Consider the following 19,827-nt stretch of genomic DNA (forward strand, 5'->3'; position numbering starts at 1 on the left):
GCAAGTGGATACTTGTTATCTCAGCACATTTCTAACTTTCTTTCCTGAGATCAGTTGTGCAACTCTTGTAATTTAAATTACAGGAAATTATTGTTTGCTGATTTTGTGCACTTAACACAGGCAATTTGAGCTGAGTCTTCAGTGAGGGCTTTTTAAACAGCAGCCACTAATGCTATGTGTGTATTCATTAATTTTGAATCTCAAAAATTGGCAATTCCTCTTGTCTGCAGAAACCCAAAGCACACAAACAGCTTTCTGTGCTGGTGTTTCTGTTCAGCTTCAGAATGAAATGTTGTGTGCTATTAGCTTGGGTTTGCAGGGCTCTGAGCAGAGGCATCACTCGAGGGAGCAAAAACTCTGCAAGCAGCTGGAGCTTGTGCTCTTTGCCTTGGTCCTTGATTAGACTTGATTCTTTAGGCAGAAATAGCTCCCAGGAAACCAGCAAGTGGTGCTGGTTGGGATTCCTGAGACAAGAATTGCCTCCTGCTGTTCCCAGCTGCCAGCTCTGAGTAAATGGAAGTGAGTTGTACTTGGGCTCTCCATCACTTAGCATACTGCAAAAGCAGCTTCCAAGGCTTCATAGGTTTAATCTCAGACACCAAATGGTCAATATTAGTGACAGAAGGAACATTAATACTGGGAGAAGGGCAACACAATGGTGCAGACCCTGCCACAGTTGCGAGTGTGTCTGAAAGGTCTGTCTTATATCCCACAGGCTCAGAACAAGTGGGAAGTGATCCAAGGACAGACCACAGGCTGCATTCCACTGGCACCCAGCCCGTCCTAACAGTCATGGCTTACTGGACTAGACATCAACTCCTGCAGTTCAGCTGAACCTAAAGGTGAGTGGGCAGCAGTGTGGCTTTGGCAGGAGGGAAGAGTATTGAAATTATCCTGAGCAAAGGACCACAACCCATAGAGCATGGTTCAGCACCTGGGGAGCTGAAGGACTACAAGTGACAAGTACAGGAAAAACAATCCTCGGGTTTATTAGTAACGTAGTTTGGCAATATTCCATATATTAGACCAAAGTCAATGCTAGACTTAGTCCAGTAAAGAACATGACAGATCTTTTGGCTTTCGTTCTCACCTTAGGCTATTTCACCGAAGAACCTGAGCTTAGTTGGAAACAAAACACCATGTCCTGCAACTTCACGGGTCAGATCACCGCTTGGGCTGAGCTAATTGTCTGTCAGCTGCAGCAATGCCTGTCACCCCAGGGCACACTCTCCTGCTGGGCTGCAGCTTATGAGAGCAGCCATGGAGCAAGTGGGAAGACCTCTTTACTTTCTGTATAAAGCTGGAAGCAAGTTATTATCTGAGAACCAAACATTTCTAAAAGGACAAAGACCTTTCATATATTTTTAAATGGTACTTTAGGGACTCTGGCTTATTTTCAATGTTAATAATCTGATATAGCTGTAATATATTTTTTTAATATCCAAGAAAAGATTACAGCACATAAAAGACCATGAGGTCATATTTTAGTTTTCTAGAAGCTGAGATAGTCATATTAATGTATTATGAAGGCATTGTAGCAAGAGGTTTTAAGATAAAACATTCAGGGTCAGCAGCAAATATATATCATCATCTCCAAATTGATTTTAGCTATAATAAAATAGCATAGCATAGGAGATCTGTCACATCTTAAATAGGATAAATGTTATTTATACGTTATGCTGCAACATTTTATCTTCTGAAGAAGGAAGGTACAGCAGGATTCAGTCAGTATTGGATCATGTAGCATCTGCAAATGTGCAGAGCAGCCGCAGCAGCTCATCCACCACAAGAGTGCAGGGCTGCAGGAATTGCCTTGTGTGGGGAATGCTGGAGGCCAGCTGAGGGGAGAGGAGAACGATGCACACCTGCCTCACACAGAGTCTGATGGGCCCTGCTGAAGGGGTGCAGGTGGGAGAGGGGTCATAACAAGGGCAGCAGGCAGGCAATGAGCTGTGAGGTGTCAAGGAGCTTTGGCTGGGCTGGAGCTGCTTTACCCTTGGGTGGGTGACAGCTTGGGTTTCTCTGCAAGGGAAATGTGATTGCTGAGTGCAGGTAGTGGCAAGCAGAGGCAGGGGGAAAGCTTGTGGCAGTGAGTGGTTTCCTTTGGGAGTGAGTTTGGTGCTTGCAGGAGTGGCTACACAGGGTGCAGCAGTTCTGACAGCCCAGGCAGTGGTGGGAATCCATATTCCAGCACCAGCAGGATGTTGGGCACGGCTCTACCCTTGGTTGCCTAAAACCTACTGACTTAAACCAAGGTCAGAAATGTTGCTTACAGGAAAGGCTTCTTAAGCTATGGATTTGCTGGTGACTTTGTGAACTGTTGAACAGAAAAGCAGTGTTTTTCTGAAGGTGCATCTATGCTTAGATGGAATATGCTACCTTTTACGTTGGCCCTGTCTGCCCAGAAATGCTTTTGACATTTGCTTCTTGTGCAGTACTAGCAGGTAAATGTCAGGAGGGAATCTTTGAAATGCATGTAACATCAAGAAAGCATGGAGAATGTGGAAGGAATGCCATTTATTATCTAACTTTTGAATTATTTTAATGTTCCAAATCTGGCAGCAGTGGTTGTATGTGCAAAATGCCTGGTAAGGAATTGCACAGTGCTCCACAGGAACTGTGACTGCTTTGGCAAAAAAAAAAACCCCGAGGTTAAGCTCTGCATAATGCTTTCTTGGTCTGCACTGCCAGACTCAAGAGGGGGATGCTGAAAAAGCCAGCTGTGAGCATAAGGTGTTACCCTCTGCATACCCTTCCTTCAAAGCACTCAGTACAGCTTTGTTTTTCAGCTCTAGGTAAGGAAACTTCTTCATTGAACTTCCTACATCATTTTCTTGCTTAAATCTGTGCTCAGTTGATTATTTTTTTAATAAGGTAAAAATGGTAATAGTGACTTCTGTACGAGCTTGTGGACATATTCTGCTATTCCTGAGGAAGAAAGCAGAGTGCAGATAGCTTCTCATGGGATGCAGCTTTGCAGTAGTTGTTTTTCCAGGCAGGATGCATTTGGGTTTCTGCAGGCTCCCAAAGTAGTCTAGTGAAAGGTCACGGTTCAGTTGTTACCACCTTGAGCTGGCACACCCTGTGAACTGGTGTTGACATCCAGGGTGGAGTCTTTGCACACCTCTCCTGATGGTGGGGAAATCTCAGGGGGGGCTCATCCTTGTCTCTGCCATCAAAGTAAGGTGCTGAATTTAAATCAGACAGGAGGCAGCCCAAGGGTTTATGACCCTGACTGGCAGGGATTCACTTTGAAAATAATCAATCTCTTACTCTATGCCTAAAATAAAACAGTAGGAACAGAACCAGGCAATTATAACAGTAAAATACTTGTATTATCAGTTAAGGAAAATGTGGGGGCATTGGCATTTTTACACTCTATAATTCTTTTTTTTAATTAGTGTTTTTGTAATGTGAAAATCTACAATAGATGTGATGTAACATCAAGATGAAGTGAAAACATTACTTGGGCCCTGAGGCACTCAGTATTTCTCATTTCAGAAGGAAACCCAAGTGAATTTCCAATTACATTTTAGCTGGGAAACACTTTGGGAGAATCACAGGCTGTAGAACTGGGGTTTAAAATAATGCAACAAACAACTTAGCATATTTTAGTGTGAGAAAATAGTAGGAGTTGGGATAGCTACAGTAGGTTTTCTCATGCTTAGCAGTTGTTTCTCAGCACATGTGCTTATCTGTAGCAGCTTAATTTGGTGAGACACAGAAATGCAATTTATTTTTTCCCCCTTCCATATTGAAGTACAGGCTTGTGAGCCTACTGCTTGTTTAGCAAAGGGAAACTAGTGGCTTTTCTATGGATTATTCTTCACATCTCTGACATAGTCTTGCTGATCTTTGTCTATCTTGCTTATGGAAGCTAAAAACTAGGCTTTGCTTCAAATTTCCCGTGTGTAGTAGCCAATTACAGCACACATAATCTCAGTAAAGGAGTGTCATAAAATATGTTTAGTCTGGAGCTTCATGGGTGGGAGATGAAGAGTCCAAGCTGCAGAGGGCTGCTGCCAACTGGACAGGATGTGATTTTGTCAACTACTGTGTTTTCTATTTATGTACCTAAAAAAAAGAGATGATTAAATTTGTCTATGTCCTAAGTGCTTTGAGCTTTTAGAAAATATTATTAATTACATGAAGACTTTCGGGAGATGAGTAATTATATTTCTTGTAGAATTGGGTCTCTTCCTGCTTTAAGCAGCTTCATCTTTCAGTCTTGAGAGCACTTTCCAGTGAAACTGTTGAAATTTAGAACTCATATTTTCATGCTAATGGTTAACATATTAACCTCATGTTAAAAAGCAAAGCTTTTAATCCATATTGTAACCATTCATCTTCCCCATTTCTGCTTATGCTCACATTGTGTTCCATAACACCTCCTGACATTCAAGATGAACTGTAGATACTGAAGATTATTAAATTGTTTCCACTTGGATGAATAGGAATTTAGCCATTGGCTCCTCTGGAAATACAATCAGGACCTGGACAGATGCATGCAGTGTCTTGCAAGACACACTAATACCTTTCTGCCTAAACAAAGAGGACTCTGAGCACATCCAAGTTTGGCCTCTAACTCTCTGTGACATGCCTGCTACTACTTTTTCAGCTGCTCAGTACATTATAATGATCTTCCCATTCATTTTCTGGAAAGAAAATGAGCAATACTGGATTGATCTAAAGACTCCCAGTCACAGGTGCTAAATTACACCTGAGTTTAAAGGAAAATACATTAAATCCACAGGAGCACCCAATGAATTCATAATGAGCTGGTGCTGTCACCATAGTAAACAAATGCAAGAGCTTCCAGAGGTGACCACAGCTTTTCTTTTTTTTTTTTCAGGTTCTATAGGCACAATAAATGCTGCTGTGATTTTAATTCAAGTCCTACTTAAGCTTTGTTTAAATGATCATCACAGAGGTTAAAATACCTCAAGTGGAAGATTTTATCAAGGTCCTAGTTTCCTGGAGTACAACACATAACTCATGGGTATGAGTGGTTACATGTCAGTACTGTCCCACTCTCAAATCAGAATGTCCTTTAACCAGGGACAGTATTTTGAAAGGAAATGGAAGCAATGAAGAAAAATTGAGCCAATATGGTTTTGTACCTGACCTGCTTTTCAATGAAGTCAGAATGCATGTTGATGTTCTGTTCCATCCTGTTCCTTCCATTTACCTTAAGCGAAATAATGCACTTTCTCTGAAAGCAAGCTTATCCCAATCAGAGCAGCTGCTTTTAGCTGCACTGAATAAGCAGAGAAAACACAACACATCACATCCTATCTGGCCTGTGTTGCCACAGATTGACATGTTTGTCTGCTCCAGCCTGAATCCACCAGATTACTTTAAAGCAGCTTAAACCTGCCTGTTCTGACCTCTGGAAGGCCAGGCACTGCAGGGCTAATTCCTGATCCCAATTTCCAGACAGGCTGAAACAGCACAGGCCTTTTCAATGGTCTGAACAGCAGCACAAAAGAAAAGCAAATAAATGTCCACTGAGAAGTGACCTTGCTAAATTACAGGAGGTACCTTGAGCATCTGCTGCAGGCTCTGCTGTGCCTCTCACTTCCCATGTGCCATAGCAGCTCACATGAGCTCTGGAGTATTGATCTAGCAGGGATGAGTGCAAGGGCACTTCAATGAGAAAATGAATAATTCTTTATCCTGATTATGATCATTAATTCTGTTATGTCAGCAGCCTTTGGCACAGCCAGTGACAGCAGCAGATTTCAGAGGGGAAGAATCTAATTCAAGAGCCAAGAACCTTGAAGAGGGGTTTTGTGTGGCTAAGGAATATTAATAAATGACATACAAGCAGCCATAATTTTACATACATGGGTAAGCACATGTATTTTCCTCAGTTCTGTGTAGGACTTGCTACTGATGTCTAAGTGTTTTGTATTTGAAACATCAGCCAAGATTTAAAACCTGGCATTTACCTTGCTGGAGTTGACCAGTCACAGATGGACTCAATGTGGAAGTTTTTGGACCACAAGAAGCTGAGCAGAAATTGGCAGAAATTGGCCAATTTCACAAATAAATGATCAGTGTTGAACTGGCAGGTGTCCCACTTCCATCACTGCAAGTTTGGTTATGACAAAGGCTAATCAAGACATCTCTCAGGTCCATCATTTAAGATAGGCCTTTGCACAAGATGTTGGATGTTTCAATGTTTGAAGGGGATTTGGCTTTCAGACAGTGCATTGACTTATTTCCTCTCCAGTTCTGAAGGCATGCACTCACCAGCTGTGCCCCTCTCTCCTACAGAGGTTCTCCCTCAGCTGCCATAACCAATTGTACTGTCTGGCAGTTTGCTTTTGCCCTGGAAGGGCCCCAGCTCTTGTCTTTCATGCCTTTGGTAGGAGATGCATTTAGGAAGAAAGTATCAAGACCAGGTTTTCCAATCCTGTTTTGCTACAAAAGGTTCATCTGGCAATCTTAACATCATTAAAAATGAGTCTTAACCTGGTATGCTCTGCTAAAACATGACCTTTAGCTCTTAAGAAAGAGTAGACAAACACCACAAAAGGAGGTAATGGTCTAATCAGGTCAAGTATTTGACAGATAACAAAAAGGGCTCTCTTGCATTAAGGCATGGCATTTAGAAAGCTGGAGCACCACTTCAGGTTGGCTGCCCTTGTATCATGATCTGTCTGCTGTAAAACATTCCCTTGCAGAGGGAAAATAAATGCCATCACTGAGCTCTGTAGATGGGCAATTAGCATGTTCACTTTCCAATCAGAACACTGCAAACACCTCCGCAGGTGTAGCTCTCTCAGCTCCGAGTGCCCAATCGTTTGCCTTGTACTGCCAGGCTTGCACAGAACAGTATTGAACCCAGCATTTTGAACCCCCCATGTTTTCTCACCTTCTCAATTCACATACAGCGTTGTTTCCTATCTAATTTTTTTTTTTTATCATAGGCAAGGAAAAGAGTTGAAGGCTAGATACAGAAGAGACCAGTCTTTTCATCTAATGGCAAACTGCCTTACAGATTTTTGTGGCAGAGAGAGGATTCCAACATTTTACTTCCATAAAAGTTTTGATTATTTGGGGCGCTCTTGTGCTGACTATATATAGCCCTACCAATTAATATCTAATAATAAAAATACTGAAAAAGTGATGTGCAAATATACAAAGAACTGCACTGATCTGCCATACTGACATAAACAAGGAAGTAATTTCAGTGTCAATTTACGCTTTGTACACAACCTGCTTTCCAGCTATTCAAGGGAGATTAATAATTATGACAGTTCATTAGATAATGCAGTTGACTTTTATTGTGCAGACCAAAAAAAATGCAACCCACCACTGCATAATGTATGAAATCAGTTAACAAAATTATTGTAAAAAATAACTTAGTTTCTGATGGGCAAATGGAAGCAACAGCTACAGCTTTCCCACATTCCTGTGTTGATAGGAGGAAATGGTATTGAACCATTATACTCAGTAACTCAAGGACAAAACCATTCTGCTGTTTAGGGGAATAAAAATATCTTGTTTTTCTCCCCCAATCCCAAACCTAACACCTGTTCATCCACAGGAAAAATGTCCTTTGGAGTTACTGCAGAAGTCCCACATGGTTTGCTCTCAGACTCTGATACATAAGTACCTGATAGAGCTACCCTACTAGCATGTACACAACTCAGTGAAGCATTGCTTGGCTCCTTCCAAAGCCAGCATCCTAAGCTTAATCTTCTGATTCCTCATAATGTGCATACCCACTAGCATAGGTCCTTCCTAAGTTCAAATTGCTGAATACATCCGTGGCCTCGGAATCTGAATCCTTCCCTCGCTCATCATGGTCATCTTCATCATCATCTTCTGCTTCATACTCGTCATACTCATCCTCATGGTCACCTGCCTCCCCAGTCTTGCTGGAGGAAAGGTTTTTCCAGTAGGCATCATAACCAGAAGCTCCATCTGCATCTTCTCCTCCAGTCTGTCGGCCAAATTTCAATGAACGTGCTGCAGGCAAAGAAAAATCATCATGTTCCCACTCATCTAACATTTCATTTCTATCTTTTTTTCACTACTTGAAGAGTAGTTTAAATGGCAATGATTTTTCATTTATCCACAACTAAAATCTCAAACTAGACAAAAGCTTTCATTTTCTTGGAATGAATTCATTGTTAGGAATAAGACTGCTCAATTCCAGAGCTCGAAAACACAAAGTTTTTCTCAAAACAAATGAAGCAAAACTGTGCAAAACAATTGAACGTAACCAGACGTTACTCAGTGCTCCTAGGTAGAAATTAATCACTAATGGCACTTGTGTGGCTTGTTAGCTAGAGAAACTGGCTTACTTGACATGCTCAGATCCTTTGTCTGCTGAGTTTCATGGCCACATTTAGGGCAAGGAGGCTTTTTCCCTTTTTCCTGCTTGAAAACCTTACTTCGCACGTGATCGTCACAAAAACAAGCCTGTGTGTTGAAGGGAGAGTACAAAGGCCAAATGTTTTAATCACAGAGGCACATTCTTCAACAACAAGCAAGCAAAAATGTGTCTAACAGGAGCAGGGTTTTCTGGCTGGGATTAAAATTTAATGAGGTCTCTCTTGCAGTGGACATGGGGTCTGTGCACAGAGGAACCACTCTGTGTTCAGTGTGGTTCCAGGGTTTCTGGGGAAGAGGCTGACTAAAAGTGCCAATAAACATGCAGAGATAGGAGATAATCCAGGGCTGGATTGCAGTGCTGCCCACAAGGAGCCTGGCAAACTTGGGCCTGTGTTGACAAGCTTAAATAAACATAATGGGATGTATGCCAGAACAAAACTATGCAGGAGCCTGAAGGAAAGAATTAGAGATGGGAAGTTCACAGGCTGAGCACCAGGGTGCAGTGAAAATACCTGGAAAAAGGAACTATTTGGAACAGGTCACCGTTGCCATGGGAGAGTGCAGGGAAAACATATGGAAGGTAAGAAGAGTAAGAGCAGGCAATGAACCAGCACCTGGAGAAATCTGGACAATGCTGATGATGCAGCAGGTGGAACTTTTTATACAAAATTACTTCTGAGTGTGTAAAAATGTAAGCTTGATGTCAACAAATCAGCCTGTTCATATGGAAAACTGTATTAGCTGTGGAGATTATTCCTTTGGATGCAGCGATTTCTAGTCAGATAATCTCTTGACTGTTTAAAGGAACAACTTTCCTAATTGCTGCAGTTCCACACTGGATCAAAGCATTTTCCAAAGCCTTGGATTCTGTTCACGACCAAGGATTTATTTTGTTGTCTTGGTTGTTTTTTAAAGCTCCAACACGTTGCAGGCCCAACTTAAACAAAGAGAGCTGGACAAAGATCACCTCAATCTGTCTTGTGGCTGACAGGCAAGCACGGGTATAAGACCTTTCGTCCCCCAAAGGTTTGACCCCAGGCTACAGGAACTAATAAAAAAATATGAATTTCCTTTAAATCATGGAGAGGAAGATGTGGCAAGGCCTGATACCAGCCTTGGAGGCCAAGGAGAAATAAGCATAAAATCAGCTCCTCACAACCGTCTTTACTCTTTACCTTGCAACGCAGGCAGGAATGCTGCCCCAGCCTGTTACAGGAGACACCTGTTGGAGAAAAGCAGCATGACAAATTCAGTACTAGGAAACTGCAGGCCTGCCATGTTTTTAAAAGCTTGTACAAGTATGCAATACCATAATTGAGGCATTTATTTTAAATTCCCTGACACAACTGTACTCTGGCAATGTGAATCAGTCATTTTACCCCACAGTACCATTTTACTAGATTTTCTTAACTCTAAACCTCACTTTGACACAAAAAATGAAATTTCAAGAAGGGAGTTTCAAGTGTTTAACTATTTCTTGAGCTTCTAAACTTTTAAAACCTGAGGTTTCAGAACCAATTTAGTGTTAAGGTCCCATCTTACTTTTCCTTTTCTCACAGCATTCAGATGAAGGAGTGCTAGAGATGTAAGAACACTTTAAGCTTGCCAACTTCCAAACCTAGGAAAGTTGTTACATTCTGTATTTTCTGTCACATCCTCTGGAAATGTACTTGACTGCACAAAACTTCCTAAGAGAATCTGTCTGTGTTAAAGAACTGGAGCTGGCACGCAAGCTGTCAGGAGCAGAATCAGTCGCCAAAATTCAACTTGTCTTGAACTTCAAATTGTTTTTATTATTCCACTAGAGGCAGTACAGTAAAGGCAAACACTCAGGAATTGGCAGCAACACGAAGTTTGGTGAATAGTTACTCCTCGAGAAGCAGTAACACGTACATTGCAGTTTCTGTGCAAGTACTCATTCCTTTCCTCCTTGTCTAACCCCTATGACAGCAGTTTTTCAGTCTGAAGTAATAAATGAGTTCTCCACATGAGCAGGACAGACGTGGGATTTAGAGCTATGGCATGTTTAAAGATGGAACTGGAAATGCTGATGCTGAATATATATTCATTGTTTTTTGAGTACCTGCACTTCAAAAACCTCTCTCAGATAGTGATGGAAAGTAACAGCACCATTTTCACAGCTAAAATGGATTTATACTACAATTGCATGACCACATTTGAAGTTCATGTCTTCTGTAAAAATACTAGTTTTATAATCTGGTTACCTCACTGACAAAAATCTTGTCTCTACGAAGTCTGCTCTGTGCCACAAAACACAGTGAAAACCCTCAAAAAAATTCTCTCTCTATTTTGGGTGTGATACCACATCTGTGAATTGAGAGCTTCCAACAATCACTGAAGAAAGATTCTTATGGAACAGCTGTTGCTGCCTCAATATTGCTATGCAGGAAGAAAACATACTCTGGCAGAATAAATCTAGGGAATTCTGGCAGAATACATCAAGAGAAGCTAGGCAAGGCTTAAAAAATAGCTGGCTAGGAAAAAAAGTATGGAAGATGAAAAGAAGGTAAGAGATGTCTAAAGACACTGATTAAAATACTGAAATCACAAATATTCTGGACCAGGAGAAATCAATGAGGACAAGAGATTAGTCAGTTCAAAGGAAAACAGCATTATGATAAAGAGCACCTGCAATTTCTACAATAAGAATTGAAAATGTTGCAATAGTCAAGATACATGCATACAAGTTGTGGGAAGGACAAACAAATGCTTGTCTTGTCATAAATCAAATCCTATTTAATGGTGGGTAGGCAAGAAATGCTGCTAGAAAAATTTAGTTATTTCAAATATGCATAGTCTTGGCTTGTTTTGTTTTATTGTTGTTCTTTTTTTTTAACTTCCCTTGAAGATACCCTGTTTCAGCCAGAGATGAGTAATGGCTGAGCAATGTCAGGCATGGCCATCATGTCCTCTCACAAAGAGCAGTTTTCTCCACACAATTAATCAAATTTCAAAAGGACATAAAGTGTTCAGCTACCTGTTCTTTACTCAGAAAGAGTGAACATGTATCAGCATTTGAGACACTACTGACACGTGTCCACAGCCCACTGGAAGTGAGGAAATGAACACTGAAACCATGCTCTGGGACTATTTTTGTCACTTCCTTCCATGCTCACCCTGTCTCACTGAGTCAGATGATGACTGCTGAGTCACAGCCTTCCTCAGGACTTGAGCAACTGCTAACCTTTCACCAGGACACAGGCGTTTCACAGCAAGCTGGGAAGGTTTAGCCAGGCTAAGACAGGTGGTGGCATTGTTTAGGGCAGCTGTCTTCCAGGAGCAACAGGTATCTAGAACTAGTTCATCACTGGGTCAGAAGAGTGGAAGACAGCTCCTTCTGCCTGCAGAGCTCGGTGCACTGAAAAAGCAGCATCAGCACTTCCAGTTGTTTTGCTGCAGTCCTGCTACTGCCAACACTCCAACTTTGGAGAATGCTGGCGCCTGCAAGGGCAGCTTCCCATGGGAGGCCTGTAAGAGCCTGGCAGGAAAACAACGGCCAGGTATGCTCTGGCATGGAGGAAGGGCCATGAAAGAGAAAAAAGTTCTGGTCTGGATAACTGGATACCAAAAGCCAGTACATGGAAAACAGGCCCTTCCCTCCAGGGGGGGCAAAATCTACTTGGGAAAGGTGATGGAGAGTATTCTGGAGCACAGAGGAAACAAGTAGAGTCTGCTTTGCTGTGGTGAAAGGGATTATGAATAACTAACTTACATTTAAATGTCTCTGCTTCCAGAACTTGGCAGCTGGCTTGATGTTCAAACTGATCATCTTCACAGAGGAAATCATGGCAAAAAGAGCAGGCGAATATTCTGCCTCCTGAAAGATTTATCAAGGCAAAATAATCAACAAGGGACAGAGGCATCAAGTCCTGCTCTGCAAACAATTTCGGTGGTAGTTTTGACTGAAGAGCAGTTCTCCCTTCTGTGACTAATTCTTCAAGGTCCTAAATTAGACACTGCTATCCATTTTTACACTGAAAAATACCTCCTATCCTACAATATAAGACAGTATAACTATAAAGCAAGTATTACTTCTAGTACTTTTCTTCATTTTAATTTGACTGTAGCATTAACGATTTTTTTAAAATCAGATCACACTCTCATCCAGTTTTCCTTGCTCAGCTCTGATACACACTTGAAATAAACACTTCAAAAGATTCAACAAAAGGAGATCAGTATGGTTTCCTAAGCAACTGGGAATCCAAATACCCGTGCTAGTGCACAAGAATGGAGTAAGAATGGCAGAAAACTGTGCTGGCAATTTGATGCAGTGCTTAATTATGTGACTAATTAAGCTGATAAAACCATTCTAATTTAGATTACATAATCATCCCTGAATTGAGCACTGTATGTTCTTGAGCGGGTAATTTACTTTCCCCAATTTACTTTACTACTTTTAAAATGGGGAGAATCCTTGCTTTTAACAAATATACTGCAAGGACTAATTTAATGAAGACTAAAAAGGCTATGTAAAGAATATAGGTGCACTCACTTAAGCAATGCAAGGAAAGAAGTGTAATTTATATGTTCTTATTTTTAAATGTGAGCAACCTACCATGGTCCCAGACACTTCTTTCACACTCAACGCATTCTGCATCTGCCAGGGGGCACATACACGCGTGGGTGCTGAGACACTTCCTGCCGTGACACACCCAGGCTTCACAGAAATCACAGATTGCACCCTGCAATCACAGCAAGATAGCACCTCAGGACTTCTGCAACACCAACAGAGAGACTTATCCCATAATCCTCAAGGTATCCTAGTATCCATTCTCTCCACGGGCTCACTTTGGCTGAGTGAGAGTTTGAACCAAACCTGTTTTCCGAGTGTTCCGACCAAGCTGCTCCACAGTTCATGTTTGTTGGTTATTCATTTCTGCAGGATTACATATGATGCAAAATAATTTGGTTACCTATCTCAATCCTGGTTTTTACATTTCTTTTCACACACTTCACACATGGAAAATTGTGTCCTCCAGTTGAAACCTGGGACCCGTAAACGATAACAGTGTTCCGGCAAAAATGAAATTTCAAAGACCTGAAAAATGCCTTTAGACTCTTAAAGCTGAAATCACTCACTTGGATTTTAAACTCTACTATATTAGAGCACAAGCTCTGTAGAGAGCAAAAAACAAATAAGTCATTAGAAGTAAGTTAGACTCTTTAACTTGTATTTGATTAAATTGTAAGATCTCCGCTTCAGCTATCCTTAACTGTAGCATTTAAGAAGCCCTCTCAGCCCATAGGTAACTAATTACTGTGTGCATTACATGCACACAAAGCTAAGAAAACAAGGATGAATCCAGATTTAAGTGTTGATGTGTTCATTCCTTCATCAGTGAATGCATGGGACAAGCTCAGGAACACCAGCAGGTAAAGGCTGGCTGTGTTACTGAGAACAGCTGATGGCCACCTGCAGGCAGCAACAGGACAGAGGTTTAGATCATTTAATCCAGAGGCTGTCACAGTCACACCTTGCTTTCCAGAAACTAACTTGTCCTGCTAAGAACAAAACTTCCAAGGCCCGAAGCTATGATTATCTCTAATTAAGAGCCCAAAAGAGGGGTTTTGTTCATTAAAATTCCCCTCTAGTGGAACAGATTCCTCTCTGTGTTACTGACAATCTCTGCAGTACTAAGACAACAGCAACAAAAGTCTGCAGGTTTCTGCAGAATAATCCTACATTTTAATGAAGGCTGGGAATTGTCTGTGGTGCATGTAAGGGTCCAGTGCTCTTCATGCATGTGCTTAGGGCCTGCCACCAACACAGATCCATTAGCATCCAGGACATGTGCTGGACTTTGCAGGAGCTGAATCTAAAACCTAAAAATTTGGGAGTTTCAGTATAAGGGAAAAATCAGTTTGTTACAGAAAAGCAAGGAAAAAACCAAATTTGGCATGGTACATGCTATCATCCCATAAATCTATTTTATCATTTTTCCAGAAGATTTGCACAGAATATTCTCATAGTGCAAAGAGGGCTGTAATTTTGTATACATACCACCATAGCTAGTCCAGTACTGTACACACCAGCATGTTTTATAACACAGTCAGAAGACTTCATCATGCATTTGGTTTTTCCTGTTTGAAATAAAAAGGCAAGCAACCATAAAAAAACTATGTAAAAATAAAATAAAAAAAAATAGAATGCATGTTTATGTAAGAACAGTACTTCAACTAAATGCCTGTGCTTAACCATAAATCTAGGTAAAAATAATGCAAGCAAAGATGTTGGCATTCTTGCTGCATTCTGCAATCCACCTTCACACCTCCATTAGGTTAAATTAATTATTGTCTGTTTTCAGTCACATCTCTTGCCCCCGTACTGGGATAATAAGACAATGTTTTGGTCTTGCTCTGTGTTTTGAAGCACTGGGAAAAATTTCAAATGTCAAAACAAAGACCAAAACTAAAGTCAAAGACCAGCAATGAAACCTTATGTTTAAAACCACTGCTACTTGTGACCCACCATAAAAGCAGTGAGCTGAGCTGGGCAGTGAGAGGTGGTGGGGGCATTACTGGGTGTGGAGCACTGGAACAGAGCTACCTTGCTCCCATCCTCCTCTAACAAAGATGCTGCTGTTTTATAGTCCCCAATGCTTGATTAAGCATCATCAAACAGCTCTAGTGGTCTTCATTTGGAAAACCATGGGTCTCAGTGTAGTATTGTGGTTGTTGACAGTAATGTTTTTCCTCCAGATTAAGATAAATGCAACACACAGATATGAACCATAGGACAGAGAGCATGTTTTTAGTACTTCACTGCATGGTGACAGAAAGGAGACTCACGAAGGGTGACACACTGCCACTGCACATTTAACAGGAATGCTCCCAGAAATGCTCAGTATCTGCAGGTCACAACAAAGGCACTGAAAACTGCACATCAACAGCTCTGAGAGTCAAACTCCAAAACAGCCAAATTGCTTAATGACAACTTGAACATCTGCAATGATGTGTTGAAACAGCAGAACTTTCACCTCAGTATTAAATGAATATCAACATCTCCTGCAAGCAAGCACCTGTTTAAAAACAAACGGTGTTTTAGCCTGATTCAGAGCAGTTCTGTCACTAGGAGTCCTTCTCTTCTAATTTCAAAGCATCAGCCCTCAAGCCCACATAAATAACAAGAGCTGCATATTACATTACAACCCCATGCAAGGTGAATAATATATTGATGCTTTAATTGATATTGATCAGAAATTATATAATCCCTAAAAAAAGCAGTATTTATTGGTGCCTTGCTAGCCGTCAGAGCTTTTTTAGTTTTGCTGCTGTTATGAAACAATGCTCCACATGGTCAATCTATGGAAACAGTCAGATTTCTCAAACCTAAAAGGAAGTGAGACAATTGTTTCCAAAGAAGACAAGCCATGATCCAGACTTGCAAACCTCTGAGGGTTAGAGGCATATATACTGATCAAAGAAGATCAATTCCCAAGGTGGATATTCACAGCAGATTCAAAAGAGCCTGCTCCACATCACAGAGGTACTTTAAGATAAAGCTACTGTAACACAGATACTTAGAGTTTAACATCACAAACAGGACTGAGGACAGCTTGTTTTCATTCATTACTTCTACTCACCACATTGTGCACAAATGGGCAATTTCTGAACAGAATTACAGAAGTAACAAAAAGCTCTATTCTTCTGTCGTCTAGGCACATGGAGGTGAAAAAACAAAAATAAAGTATTAAGCTTTAAAAGAAAGCATTAAAAATACCTCTAAAATGTCTGAAACAAATACTAAACTATTGGCTTTAGAAGGGTAAAAATTCTTACCTTTGGCACTTATCACATTCCTAAAAAGAAAAATAAAGCACTGGTTAATTACTTTCATTCTAGGAAAAATATATAAAATTTACAGACCTCCACAGGGAGTTACATATATCAATATTAATCAATATTCTGTCTGAATATTGAATATTAATATTATATTAATCAATATTCTGTCTGGTGCAAACGTAACCTTAAATAGGAAGGACAGCAGGAAGAATGACATTCTAGTAGCATTAAATGCATTCAAGGCGTTATCACTGGTTTACATAACCAAAAATTAGGTATTTTAGTACAGAATACTTGAGGTCAATTTACCATTGAAGCATTACAAGGATGTTTGGCCAAGTCTATGTTGGCTCGTGATGCCCTTATCTGCTTCTCACGTTCCCGACGGTTCTCAGCTTTCTTACGAGCACCGGTCTTTTTTTTAGGCATGTTTTACTCTCTGTGGGGGGAAAAAAAAACAGGTATGGACTGAATGCATATAAAACTATGTAAGTAAATACATGGACACACATGACACACCCAGCACTAAACCTGGATTTTACAGTTCCTGCAGTAATTGTGCTTCATCTCCATTCACTTCCTTGGCTGAAAGTTTCTTTTGAAATGCAGAATAAGGGGAGAATCCATGAGGAAGAGCCATGTGATGAACCATAAAGAATCTTGTGATCTAGAAAACTTTGCTAGCCTGAACTTTGTGTTTAACTCTCTTTGAAGGGTTTTGCCTTAAAAAAAATGAAACCATGACTATCTGTAGGTTTATTGGTGATGGGCCTCTGGTTTTGGTTTGCTTGCCTGTTTAATAAGCATCTGTAAGGAAAGTTGCAGCATCAACAGGCAGTCAATTCTAGCAGCTTCAACTTGGAAGAAAAATTAGTATTTTCATTCAAAAGGTCTTATAAACCAAAGAATCCTACCTTCCTGAATATAGAAATATATTGTCCTGACCAGATACTAAAATTTGCTTTTGATAGCACACATAAATCAGTTTTCTTGCGCTGTTGCATTTTGCACTATGTTTAAATTGTATTACTGTCATATTTTGTAGCCAAAATTATATTGCTGTGCTGCCTGCTGGCAACTGTCATTATTCTAGAGCGTGACATTTCTGACACTGCGAGTCCAATATCAGGCTCCACACTAATTTTCACACCACTCAAATGCTGATTTAATGACAGAATCTAATGGGTAGTATTTATACCTTGACTTCTTCACATTCCCTCATAATGGAAAGCACCAAAATGACAAACTGTTTTCATGAAAAGCACTGCCCCAGCGCCTCCTGAGACCACAGGCTATGAGAAATTTTAGATGGCAGTTTTCAGAAGGTTGCACTGAACTAAGTAACAACAGAACTGCAATGTCAGGTCCCTTTAGCAAAGCTGTTGAGTGAATCAATTTCAAACACCATGCAATAATAACAACATCCTGTAGATCAATATTCTTATCACTCTTTCCCTCTGAGCTTTCATTTAGGTTGTTTATTGTCTTTGTCCTGGGATCAAATTTCTTAAGAAATTTACCGTACTTGTAATTTTTGGACTAGAGCTTAAGAATGTTATGATTCCAAAAATTATGACAGCATAAACCCTGTCTACCTTCAATTTCTTTCAAAGCAGAATATCACCTTTTGAAACCACTAATTAGTATTCAAATGCCTCTGCAGAGTGTTCTACCTTCACTTTTGGCACACTGTTACCAAATGCTCCGGCAGAAAGATCCAGTGGATTCTGTCTGCAGTCCACACCCCTGAGGGGTGTGTGGGAGAGAAAAGTGCACCTGAAGGACCTAAAATAAAAGGTTGTAGGTCCATGCCTGGTTGCCCCCTCAGCCCCAGAGGGTACAACTGTGCTGCCCTACAGAGCACTGGAGCTCCTGCATGGGGAGCATTCTACACAAAGGCTGTTTCACCATCTGAAGCTTCCTCCTCAGAAGTGAAATGCTGTGCCTGGGTCACAGCAGCAGCCGTGGGAGTGAGCACGGCTCTCCAGCTCAATGGCTGATGCTGTGGCACAAGGAGCAGAGCTCAGATATCGAGAGGCTATGCAGGAATGAGGTGAATAGCTCAAAGGAAAACCCCTAAAATGTGTTATGTGAGTATTGGGTTGCCAGCACTGTGTTCCTCTCTGTAAATTTTCACCTCCTGTTACTCTCCTGCTGCATTATTTGCTAAGGCAACCAGGGGCAAAGACTATGGATTTCCCACCACACCTCCAAAGAATGGTGGTCGTGCTGAGAGGTGCACAATTCCACTCTATACGTATTCAAAATCTGTTTCACCACTCATACAAAATTACAATTTAAAATAAAAATTTAAGAAACTGTATTAACAGCAGTTCACACTTAAAAGGATCATTAACTGAACGCCCTAATAATGCAAAAATCATTTTCCAGGTGCTGTGATGCCCATCACTTACTCCACCTTTTAAAAGCAAGCTGACGAAACACTGTGGGCCCGCACACCCGGGGGCTGCTGTGCTGTCAGCGCCCAGCTGGGCGGGGCTTTCCTCAGGTGCCCCTCTCCCCGCCTGCCCGCTCAGGACCGGCCCCTGGTCCCGCCGGGAGCCGGCCCAGATCCGCTCCGGGGCTGTGGGCGAAGCGCCGACAGCAGGGCTGCTGCTGGCGTGTGCACGCACACTGCCGGTGCTCAGCTTTTAGCGCTTTCCCTCATCTTCGCTACTCGGCCGCCCCGAACCTGCCGCATCCCGCTGCCAACCTGGACCGCCGCGCTCCGCGTTCCCCGGCACTCGACTATGGGGGAGCCGGACTCCGCTTTGCTTGCTCGGGCACGGAAGCCGTAAGGGCCCGGAACCGAGACCCTCAGCGCCTCTAGCCCGGCCCCTTTGAGGCACCATCGCCCCTCAGCGCCCCGGGCCCGGGCCTGCCCCCTCCGTTCCCATTCCCATTCCTATTCCCATTGCCATTGCCGCCTCCGCCCCGCTCCAACCTGGCTCAGGCGGCCGCGCGGAAGCCGGAAGCGGCGGTGCGCCGCGGTGCGCTGCCCGCCCGGCCCGCGCCGCCCGGCGGGAACGTTCTGAGCACCATTCCGCCCCTTTCCCCTCACGGAACGCGGCGCGGCCGCCAGGGAAGGGCTTTTCCATGTGCTGGCGTGGCTGCTGCTGCTCACGGTATGGCCCAGCCTCAAATCTTGTTTGTTTCGAGGCAATTGCACCTCTGCTCTCACTCGTCAAGAGACCGAAGTTTGGGCGTGGCAATATACAACGATTAGTTGTGGTTGTGAGGGGCATCTGAAAAGTTATCTCTGAAATCTTTCATCTGTGGCTTGAGCTGTTTTAAAAATGAAGTATTGATTAATCTGAATGGTAGGAATACACTGTACTGAGAAAGGGAAATTACACCCGTGCTATAAAAACTCTGCACAAAGCTCTGTCTCCTCTGACAGGTACACAAGTCACTGTCATTGTTGGATATTGCCTTGAAAACCCTTTGTGAAAATCATCAGAAAGTGTATTGCATAGATATTTAATGGAAGATGAGTGCATAGATGGTATTCCAGTGTATTTCATGGTCTTTCACCTAGAAAGGGTTTGATACACAGTTCATAGAAGTAAGATCTAGGGCATTGCTTCGTGTGCTTTGATCATCGATTCACTCGAGTGAGGTGGTTGTGTTGCTTCACATTGTACTTGGTCATGTAATTCTTCCTGAAAACTGGCT

At 41.9% G+C, this 19,827-nt stretch overlaps 1 protein-coding gene across 4 annotated transcripts; it reads right to left on the bottom strand.

Annotated features, from left to right (window-relative positions):
- Positions 1-7,269: 7,269 nt before the first annotated feature.
- On the bottom strand, positions 7,270-19,265 carry ZNF330 (zinc finger protein 330). Of its 4 annotated transcripts, none has more exons than XM_036383031.1 (10): positions 19,097-19,265; positions 16,462-16,591; positions 16,150-16,169; positions 15,954-16,024; positions 14,372-14,451; positions 12,926-13,052; positions 12,083-12,187; positions 9,525-9,571; positions 8,319-8,436; positions 7,270-7,980 (listed from the first exon to the last, which is right to left on the bottom strand). In XM_036383031.1, exons 2-10 carry the CDS (start codon positions 16,579-16,581, stop codon positions 7,703-7,705), a joined length of 966 nt encoding a protein of 321 aa, XP_036238924.1. In that variant the 5' UTR covers positions 16,582-16,591; positions 19,097-19,265; the 3' UTR covers positions 7,270-7,702. The 4 variants fall into 4 exon arrangements, with proteins under 4 accessions (XP_036238924.1, XP_036238923.1, XP_036238925.1 ...); XM_036383030.2 differs by lacking the exon at positions 19,097-19,265 and adding an exon at positions 18,866-19,035; XM_036383032.2 differs by lacking the exon at positions 19,097-19,265 and adding an exon at positions 18,845-19,035.
- Positions 19,266-19,827: the final 562 nt, after the last annotated feature.

The sequence above is a fragment of the Molothrus ater genome, chromosome 4, assembly GCF_012460135.2.
Source record: "Molothrus ater isolate BHLD 08-10-18 breed brown headed cowbird chromosome 4, BPBGC_Mater_1.1, whole genome shotgun sequence".
In the NCBI taxonomy this organism is placed as follows: Eukaryota; Metazoa; Chordata; class Aves; order Passeriformes; family Icteridae; genus Molothrus; species Molothrus ater.